This window comes from Microtus ochrogaster, linkage group LG3 (genome assembly GCF_000317375.1).
Source record: "Microtus ochrogaster isolate Prairie Vole_2 linkage group LG3, MicOch1.0, whole genome shotgun sequence".
NCBI classification, from domain to species: Eukaryota; Metazoa; Chordata; class Mammalia; order Rodentia; family Cricetidae; genus Microtus; species Microtus ochrogaster.
Window position 1 is genome coordinate 24,923,690 of NC_022029.1, and position 11,029 is coordinate 24,934,718.

Below are 11,029 nucleotides of genomic sequence, written 5' to 3' on the forward strand. Positions count from 1 at the left end.
GGAGACCCTGCAGTGGGGTGAGTAGAGACATGAAAGTGGGGAAGCGTAGAGAGGGGTGGGGCACACAGGTTGCGTGAAGATGGCCCTTCAGAATGGAAGGGCTGATGTGAGGAGGCCCTGCGAGCACAGGGAAGGGTGTGGTCACAGGCTCGGAGGGCTGTCTGTGAGAAGTGTGAGCACGGTGTGTGCACTGGCCATGGGAGGCCCACACAGGGTGGGGAGACTGCACTGAGCATGGGTTTGAGAAAGCTGCCATGCTCGTGAGAGTGAGAGGACTTCATTTGAGACCACATTGGCCATGACAAACAAGAGGAAAGCATGAAAGGTGGCTAGGACACCGTGTCCACAAGTGAGCGACTCTGGACATGGAGGGCATTGAGGCTGAGGACACCTGCCCCATTCTCCAAGTGCACAGCCTCTCGGTGGGAAGGACGCAGACAGCAAGAAGCCTGCCACAGGCTGCTCCACAGACAGCCCACTGGAAGCTCTTCTCAGTGGTGCAGAGTCTGGGGACATGGTCCATTCCGGGACTCCTGGTGACATTGAAACTGAAGTTAAAGACTCCACAGGGAGGGGCCCTGAAGGACTTCCAAGGCTATTCCTCACTGGAGGAGTGTCCTTCCGTGTAAGTCTCTCTTTTCACACATTTTAGAACACGTAAGCTCTACACTTGCTGGAGACTGAGACCTTCAAGTCACTTGGGAGGAATTAAACATGCACGAAATTTGGGAAGGAAGGACCACTGACCTCTCGTGGAGATCAAGTTCAGAATGTAGGAATCCCTATCCTGTTCATCTTACATGAAAGGCTACAGTCCTGTGTTTCCCCACATGACGATAAACCATCTAACAACATGACAGAAAGGGCGCTGACCTGCAAGGAGTCCGTGGTGTGGCTGGTGGGCAGCCCACTCTTGCCATAGCCTTGTCCGTGGGCGGTGAGCAGACGTCCGCACAGGTCGACCGCTGCCCTCCAGTTCCTGCAGCTCTGTAAGAACAGGAGCAGGAGGTGTCAACCGCACATGCGCTTTCTTCCTTTAAGGAAGCAGAGCTGTCCAGATCTTAATAACCAGGGCAAAGACGGCTGGCTAGCTGGCACAGAGGCCAATGTCACTTGACAACATGGCCCATGTGACTTGGCAGCAAAAGGTACAAGGAGCAGGTGTCAGTCAAGACATTCAGATCACAACATTAAACTGAATGAGGATCTCACGCAGGAGTGATGGGACTAGGTATGGCAGCAAATGCCTGTAGCCCTACACAGTCTGAGGTTACACAGTGAGTCTGAGGCCTGTCTTGGTGTGGTGGTCTGAAAGAAAATGGCCTTCATAGACCCACAGGGAGTGGAACTATTATGAGGTATGGCCTTGTTGGAGGAAGTGTGTCACTGGGGTGGGCTTTAAGATTTCAGACGCTCAAGCTTGGCCCACTGTGTCTCAATCTCTTCCTGCTGCTTGTGGATCCAGATATAGAGTTGTTGATTACTTCTCCAGCACCAGATCTGCTAGCATGCCAACGAGTTTCCCACCATGGCGATAATGGACTGAACCTGAACTGTAAGCCAGTCCCAATGAGATGTTTTCCTTTCTAAGAGTCGCCATGGTTATGTTGTTTCTTCACTGCAATGAAAACCATAACTAAGATACTCGGCTACACAGAAAGAGCCTCTCTCAAAAAACAGAACAAAACAAAAACAACCAAGAGCCCCATGAACAAATAATAACAAAAATAAAACCCCAAACTCAAAAACCAAAATAAAAGGGTGTGACAGTCTCAAGATAACGTGTACTCAGGTAAGGCCCCGTTGTGCCTGGGCAAAAGAAATCCAGACCTTGCTTCACTGAGGACAAGGACTCAACTTCTAATTGCCGCAAATGGACTAAGGGCAAAAACAGAAAACCAGAAAGGTGTCTAGATGGTGACACAGGTGTGGAGCTGGTACAGAACTACCATATCAATCTAAATTTGGGCAAATCACAACTGTATAAAAACAAAAAAAATGAAAAAAAAAACCAGGTCCTTTAGGAATTGTATCTTACAGATTTTGATCAGCCTTCCCTGCTAGCAAGATGTCTCCCTGCAGAGAAATGCAGATCAAAACAACTCTGAGATTCCATTTTACATCTGAAAGAACGGCCAAGATCAAAAACAATGATGTCAGGAGTCAGCAGTTGTTACTGAGTGGCCTTGGGCAGCCCTGGGGCACACAGCTGCCACAGAAGATCTGTGGGTGTTTTGTGGACAGGCCCAGTGATGTGGGATGTCCTTCTGTACACTGTGAATACCTGTTGCTCTCATTGGTTGATAAACAAAGCTGATTTGGCCTATAGCCAGGCAGAAGATAGCTAGGTGGAAAAGTCAAACTGAATACTGGGAGACAGAAGGGCAGAGTCAGAGACGCCAGCAACTGCCCAAGAAACAACATGCAGCAGATTGGTAAGAGCCATAGCCATATGGCAATTCATAGATTAATAGAAATGGCTTAATTTAAATGTAAGAGCTAGCTAGTAATAAGCCTGAGACATCAGCCAAACATTTATAATTAATATTAAGCCTCTGAGGGGTTATTCATGAACTGGTGGGCAGGAGAGAAACCTCCCATTTGGAGCATAGATTATTGCTTATTTGGGCATGACAAAAAATACCGTCCCCTGTACATGGCAGGCATGTAGTAAGTATGTGTCTCATATGCTTTCCTTACTGTTGTCATTGTATAACTGTCTGCCTGTGTGAGCAAGCATACATCTGCATCAGCGCTGTGAGCTGCCTGGGCTAATACAACCATTAGGGGAAGCATAATTACACCAATAATTCAAAAGCACTTCATCTGGCCACCTCTGAGAACCTGTCTGTCTTCGTCTCCAACCCCTCCCAACCTGCTGTATTCTGCAGTCACTGTATACTGATCCTCCTCCAGGCAAACAGGCAGAGCTATGGGAGCAGATTTGTAGTGGCATTTCACTTGTATTTTAATAAATAAAACTTGCCTGAGGATCAGAAAAGTAAAACAGCCACACTGGCCAGCCTTGTAGACTAGGCAGCAATGACACACACCTTTAATTCCAACAGTCACACAAGCTTGCCATAGAAACCAGGTGGTAATGGTGTATGCCTTTAATCCCAGAACTAGAGAGGATTATAAAATGGGAGGAGCCAGCTCTCAGTCTCAGTCTGAGATTTTTGAAGGCAGGATCGCCATTTTTGGATTAAGGTAGAGGTTAAGAGCCAGTGGCAGGCTATTCTGCTTTTCTGGCCTTCAGGTTGAACCCCAATTTCTCTCTTGAGTTTTTATTATTCGTGCAACATGGACTCACTCTCCCTCCTATTCTTCATTCCCTCATGCACATGCTCAGCCTGGTTGTACTGACCCAAGGACGGGATTCAGTTCTTGGGGATAAAAGAGCCTCTAGTGGTCAGTGGCCACCAAAGATCAACAATATCTAAGTGTTTCCTTCTTTGGCATTTAATTTCACACGGGGCTAAGAAAGGAATGAGGGTGTGTGTGTGTGTGTGTGTGTGTGTGTGTGTGTGTGTGTGTGTGCGCGCGCGCGCGCGCGTGTACATGTGGAATGCCAGAGGACAGCCTTGGGTTTCATTCCTCGGATATGCTCCATCGTGTTTTTTTGAGACAGTGTCTCTCACTAACCCAGAGTCCTAATGGTTGATTTGTCTGTTTCCCCAGTGCTGAGATAACAAGCATATGACTACAAACACACAAAAGCATGCCTGGCTTTTAAACTCATGTTCTAGTGATCAAGCTTGGGTTAGTAGTTGCACAGTGAGTACATTATTGGTTGACCCATCAGCATAAATAAAAGAATTCTTTACTGCAGTATTTCTTTCTTTTTTTTTTGCTTCATTTCTTTTTTTTTTTTTTTTAAATTTATTTATTATGTATACAATATTCTGTCTGTGCGTATGCCTGCAGGCCAGAAGAGGGCACCAGACCCCATTATAGATGGTTGTGAGCCACCATGTGGTTGCCGGGAATTGAACTCAGGACCTTTGGAAGAGCAGGCAATGCTCTTAACCACTGAGCCATCTCTCCAGCCCCCTTCATTTCTTTTTTTTTTGTATTTTTCCATTCAAAAATTTACACTTCCTCTCCTTCTCCCATTCCCCTCCCTCTCCCCCACTAACCCTCCTCCCTCCCACTCCCTGCTTGAGAGAGGGCAGGGAACCCTGCCCTGTGGGAAGTCCAAGGCCTTCCAGGTCTAGGAAGCTGAGGAAGTCAGGACAGTGAGGGGTTGGTCCACCCACTGAGACAGTGTGTCTGTTCTAATGGGAGCTCACCAAATCCAGCTGGACCGGGACTGAACGAGCATGTAATCAAACTGGACTCTCTGACTGTGGCTGACAACGGGGGCTGACTGAGAAGCCATTGATAAAGGCACTGGGACTTGTTTCTACTGCACCTACTGGCTTTTTGGGACCCTAGTCTATTCGGATGTACTGCAGTATTTCTATAGACATTCAAAGAATTGGGAGCAGACAGTAAGCATAGCAAAACAAAGGACAATAAATAAAAGTATTTACTTACATTAACAAAGAAACACAAACCATAAAAAAAGCAAATGCCTTTGTTAGCCTAAGAAGTCAGAATAAAAGTTTCAAGAACTAAGAACAAGATAAAAATGAGACCAAATAAGGAGATACTAAAGTGACATCAGGGTCAAGGTACATGGTAACACTCTTTCTGGAACACAGTATGTGTTAACAGCCGTAAAAATGATCATCATACTCTTTGAGGTTGTCATTTCCCTCCAAAGGCTGACCCTGAAAAAGGACCATGGGCTCCTTTTTCCTTTGTATGAGGCTCCTGGCTACAAAACCACTAGAAGATATTCATGGTAAGCCATGTCAAAGGTGCTGGGACAAGTGCACAGCATACTTCCATGCCGGACCCCATCTCAGCCACCATTCAGTGGCTGGAAGGAACATGGTGACTGCTGGAGAACCAAGCAAGGCTGAGGTGGCCTCAAGGAAGCAAACAGGAGAGGGACCAGCTCTGTGGAAACTGCACACAATGGCCACACTGAGCTGGCCACCACAGCCTTTCCCGTATGAAACAGACTGGTTCACACTGGCTCACCACCAGGAGTGGAGAGCAGAGTAAGAGGAAGGCTGAAGGGCGGAGGCTGCCAAGGCGGCAGAGGTGCCCACACGAGGTCACCAGTGCTCTGGTGAGAGCTCTGCCATCACCTGGACGGGGGACCTGGCTCAGGGCAGCGAGCAGTCTCCAAATACTCTTTCATCACTGCTCAATTTTCTCAGCATCAACATTTCACAGGTAGTTACTTCAACTGTTAGCTTAGCTGGAGGCACCCTACATTAGTAACTGATGCTAGAAAAGGGGCTAAGAAAATGCTCCTTAAACACAAAACTACAAGGAAATAACATGAAATCTGAGGGTAGTCTTGTAAATATACCTTCATTTTTGTGGGTAACATTACCTTCGCAGACACACATACACAATGTCTGTGTGCCAAATACAAAGGCCTTGTATGTATCCACATCCGGGCTAATACAAATGTCCCATCTGTAAGCTCAGAAGCATTGTGAACGAAAGGCTGCACCCCCAGAAGCAGCTCCCACATCTGGCCCTCTGGAAATGGACACTTCCCACTGCAGTGACGGTTCTGCCCCAACCCTACCCAGTGACACCTTTTCCATCACGGTACTTCAGAACCAGAGCACACAGGACCTGTGGCTACTGAACGCCCACTCCTGTGGGCTTCCTGCGCCACACAGTCCTTCAGTAGGCACCATGTGCTCCCAGCTGCCAAATGATGGCCATGTGGGGTCAGGCAAGCAGTAAGCGAAGGTCAGGCATGGGGGAGTGTTGAAAAGTGTAAGGAGTTAGATCCAGCAGCCCTCTGTACCGCACAACCAATCAGCTGCTGATGGAAGGGTAGAAAACCACGTGTGGGCTGTTTCATGCCAGACTTCCCACCAGACACAGTCCAGCAGCTGCTTACAACACACTTGTAGGCCTCGGTGTTAGAAGGAATGCAGTGCAGAACCAGCAACCTCTGCAGGAGCAGGCTGAGCCAAGGACATCTGTAGGAACAGATGTGAGCCAGTGGCCTTTGCTGGAGCAGGCCTATGCCAGCAACCTCTGCCTGAGAAGGCCCAAGGCAGAGCCTCAGCGGATGCAGCCCCAAGCAAGCAGCGTTCATGGAAGCAGACCCGAAAGACCCCTGGAATTGCAGAGTGGCCCCTGGAGTGCTGAGCTACCTCTGGGAACACTGAGTGACCTCTGGGGTGACTGGAACCATGGCTCTGACTGCATCATAAGGAACAACCATCTGAGCCTTGAACCCACTGGCACCTGGAAGACTGACCACTAGAGACTCAGCCCAAACTACACCAATCAGAAGAAAAGATGAGTAGACAAGGAAAGAACATATTCAACACCACTAAGAGCAACAAGACACCAATAAAAACTGGTGGTTCTACAGCAGTAAGACTCGAACACCCCAATATAGATGAAGCAAAAGAAAATGACGTAAAAAATAACTTCAGGAGAATGTTTGATGACAACTTATGCTGGAGAGGATGCGGGGCATTGCTGGTGGGAGTGCAAGCAGTACAGCCCCTTTGGATGTCAGTATGGAGATTTCTCAGAAAATTAGGAAACAGCCTTCCTCAAGACCCAGCAATACTAATTTTGGGTATGTACCCAAAGGATGCTCAATCATACTACAAGGACATGTGCTCAACTATGTTCATAGCAGCTTTGTTTGTCATAGCCAGAAACCGGAAACAACTTAAATGCCCCTTGACTGAAGAACGGATAAGGAAAATGTGGTCCATTTACACAACGGAGTACTACACAGTGGAAAAAAACAATGACATCTTGAAATGTGCAGGCAAATGGCTGATCTAGAAAACATCATAGTGAGTGAGGTACCCCAGACCCAGAAAGACAAATATCACATGTACTCACTCATAAGTAAGTGGCTTTTAAACATAAAGCAAAGAAAACCAGCCTACAATTCACAATCCCAGAGAACCTACACAACAAAGAGGACCCTAAGAGAGACATACATGGATGCAATCTACATGGGAAGTAGAAAAAGATAAGATCTCCTGAGTAAATTGGGAGCATGGGGATCACGGGGATCCGTGGGAGAGGGTAGAAGGGGAGGGGAGAGGAAGGGGGGAGCAGAGAAGAATATAGAGCTCAGTAAAAACAATAACCAAAGGAAGGAATGAAGTGGGACAGCGACACGGGGCTGCGTCTGAGAAACATGCAGACCCCGTGACGCAGGACATGAGAGCTCAACACCCATAGGGTTTGGTCCGCCAGTGGGGTTCCTGAAAACCACCTCATGGATACCAAGGGATGACTGTAGTAGATACGGAGTCTCCTCATGTTGCGTTTTATGATGCCACAATGTATGTTGTTATCTGCTCAACACAGTAGCCAGGCAATTAAAATGTGTGCGTAGGCAAAAGTATGTACATGAGAAAAATCTGTTTACATAGTTTAAAAACACTTCTTATGTAGGTAAGGCTCCTATCTCATTTTATAACCACTCTGTATGGGTATCCACCACAAATAAAACACTTAAGTGGGCAACATTATTTGTAAGGAGCTTGCAGATATGAAGTGCTCTATAGATGTAAGGAATGTGCTTTTGTGTGTGTGTGTACACAGGTGCACATGTCTTTTGTGCATGCGTGTTGAAGCCAGAGTTGGGTGTCTTCCTCTTCTCTCTGCTTTATTCCCCTGAGACATCATCTCTCTTTGTGCTACTAGGGATTTAAACCTGGGCTCCATGCTTACACAGCAAACACTCTTACCAACTGAGCCCTGAGCCACCAGCTGCCAGTCCTTCTCACATTTTCCCTTTTTTTTTTTAAAGATAATATCTTACTGTGCAGCCTTGGCTGGCCTAGAACTTGATTTGTAACCAGGCTGGGCATAAACTCAGAAATCTGCCTCCCAGTACTGGGATTACAAGTGTGGGTGACCATGCCTGAGTGTAAGAAATATTTTTGGAATGTCTTTCTATACCTGCACACAGGGTTTTTTTTTTTTTTTAAACAATTTGCTATGGTTTCTTGCTTTTATTTTGAGATGTGTCTGATACACAGCTCAGGCCTGTAAGCTTCCTGGAGGGCTTGGGTTCTAGGTGTTCTTTGCTTTTAGCCTTGCCTCTTGTGAATCCTGTTTTTGTCATCAATAATAATCCCTTATGCCTTGTCCTGTGGTGTTGAAGACAAACCCAGGGCCTTGTGCATGCCAAGCAAGTACTCTGCCATTAAGCCACACTGCTGTCCTTCCTCCCGGAGTTTTTGGGTGTTTTGGATTTTTCAGACAGGATCTGTTGTACCCTAGGCTGGCCCTAAACTTGCTATGCAGCTGAGGCTGGCTTTGAACTCTGAATCTTTTTCTTCAGTCTTCCAATCCCCTGCTGGGATTACAGATGTGAGCCACCACATCTGGTCCTCCAAGTTTTCCAACACTTAACATTAGAAGTGGGGTCAAAGGTTACAGAACATCCATGTGCTGACTGGTTTTATATCAATTTGACACAAACTATAGTCATTTAGGAAGAGGGAACCTCAACAGAGGAAATGCTCCCGCTAGACTGGCCTGTTGGCAAGCACACAGGGCATTTTCTTCACTGATGATTAAGGTGGGTGGAGCCACCCCTGGGATGGTGGTCTTGGGATCTATAAGAAAGTAGGCTGGGCCGGGCAGTGGTAGCACATGCCTTTAATCCCAGCACTCTGTGAGTTCGAGACCAGCCTGGTCTACAGGAGCTAGTGCCAGGACAAAGAAAGTAGGCTGAGCAAGCCAGTAAGCAGCACCCTCTACAGCCTTAGCTTCAGCTCCTGCCTCGGCCTCCAGGTTCCTGCCCTGTTTGAGTTCCTGACCTGGCTTCCCTCAACCCAGAATATTTTAGCCAAATAAATCCTTTTCTCCTCAAGCTGTGTCTGGTCCTGTTGTTTCATCACAGCAGCAGAAACCCTAACTGAGACGATCCATGTCCCGAGCTGCTCTATGAGGCGGTTTTATGGCCTGGCTGTGCGGTTGACCTCTGCCAAGCTGTGGGGGTTAGGACGCCTCTTCTCTGCTGATGTTTCTAAGACTGCTGCTGGAGCGGGGCTCCTCCCACGGTGACTAGGCACCTGATTTCCAGGAATCTCTTCATGTCCTCTGCCTCGTTCCTCACCAGCCTACTTCTCCTCCTAAGCTGGAGGAACTCTTTAGATTTTGAGTGCAGATCTTCCGTCCCTTCTGTATACTCAGTTTTGGATTTGGCCCAAGCAGCTGTCTTTTTCATTGTCAACCCTCAGGGTTTAGGTCTTTTTGGGTGGTGGCAGTGGTGTTGGAATTAAACCTCGACCATGTAAGACAATCCCTCTACCACTGAGCTACACTGCCCACCGCAGGGCTGGCTACTTACGATCCTCCTGCTGGTTTGAAATGCTAATTTTCTGAGTTTTTTTTTTCTGTTCTCAGCATTTTCTATCTTCTTTTTCCCCTTCTATTTTCAATGTGAGATGTTGGAAATGTCCAGTAAAGAAATACTTTTTAAAATCAGCACTTGAAGCATGGCACATAAAACTTGAAGCTTCGGGAAATCTTGTGAAAACTTTGGCTCTACTGGGTAGGCCTTGTAGCACTCTGGTGATGAAGTTAGTTTGGTATGAGAAAAATTTCTAAATTTAAATAAATATTACTTCTTAAAAACTAGGAAATGAGTTAAGACTCTTTGAAAACTGAACACAGGCATCTCTGATTCCCAAAGCTCAGACAGATCGTCCAGCAAGAGGACGATTAACTAATCTGAGTAACCAATGGTGAAAGCACAGCTTGACGGCTTGCTCTCTGAGGACATCGTTCATTCTGCCCATGACACCATGGGAGTGATTAAAATGTCCTTCTCCCCAGGCAGTGACATTCACTTATCTGTAAATTACAATCTTAGAACACTCTGACGAGCCTTCAGAAAATATATTCAGAACCTCTTTTCTCTTTAAAGATGGTAGGACTTTCTTTAGGACACAATTAAATAAACACCATGGCCTTTTATAAATGCACCCGTCTTGAAAAGGCTTCTTGGTTGGGACCTGTAGTAAGATTTCCCATGACCTCAAGCATTTTCAATGTATGGGGAAAAAGTACAAGCCTGTGTTAATACCAGGAATATGCACAGAGGGTAGAAACACGGAAAGCGGATGAATTACAGTCAGTACAGGGCTTGTGGCTGACTTCAGAGATGTACTGGGAAATAAAGGCATACTTCACGTGAAACCTGTCTGTCATCAAGACAGGCTACAGTGTTTTTTTTTTTTTTAAAGGCTAAATAGAAGGAAGAGGAATGACTGTCCCTTACCATGGAAAGGTCTGTTCACTATACCAGCTCCCATGAGCCGCAGCGATGGCTGCCTACAATCTCACCAACAATGGAAGAAGAGCAGACACCAAAATGAATTGTCCCTGACTTTTTAAAAAACTAGCATCTTTCTTTTTTCTCGGACAAAGTCTTTTTTTCCTAATGTCTTGCTACGTAGCCCAGACTGGTCCCAACACATAATCTTCCCACCTCAGCCTCAGATGTTGGAATTACAGGCATGTGTTGACATGCTGAGCTACAAAAAGCTTTTAATCACAGGAATCATTGGAGAATCATTTCAGTAAGAGAATTGATGGGACAGGAGATTGACATTTACCCTAATTGTCATGTATATAACATAGCGTAGCACGTGAGTCACCGACCTTCCTGAGAACACGCTGGTAGCATAGTGAGAGACGCTGAGAGGAACGGCACACTGCTGCCAGCAGACCTAGGCTTTGGCTGGTAAATGCCTGCTATGGTGACAGCTGCCTGCTTCTGTCAGAGGACAAGGTCTCTGCTGGGATTCTGCACTCTTTCAGGTTATCGAGTGAAGACCTGCGTTTGTGGCGACCATGCAAGTGTTCTAGAACAAGCAGTGTGGAGAGGAGGGAGGCATGGAGGGTTTGGAGTGTTCTAGAATAAGCAGTGTGGAGAAGAGGGAGGTGTGGAGGG

At 46.6% G+C, this 11,029-nt stretch overlaps 1 protein-coding gene across 1 annotated transcript in view; it reads right to left on the reverse strand.

Moving 5' to 3' along the window:
- The window catches only part of Trappc12 (trafficking protein particle complex 12), a 70,045-nt gene that overhangs the window by 42,871 nt on the left and 16,145 nt on the right, over positions 1 to 11,029 (reverse strand). Inside the window, exon 4 of the mRNA XM_005360650.3 lies at positions 874 to 987. Within this exon, the coding sequence (XP_005360707.1) occupies positions 874 to 987 (114 nt within the window). The remainder of the gene's footprint in view (positions 1 to 873; positions 988 to 11,029) is intronic.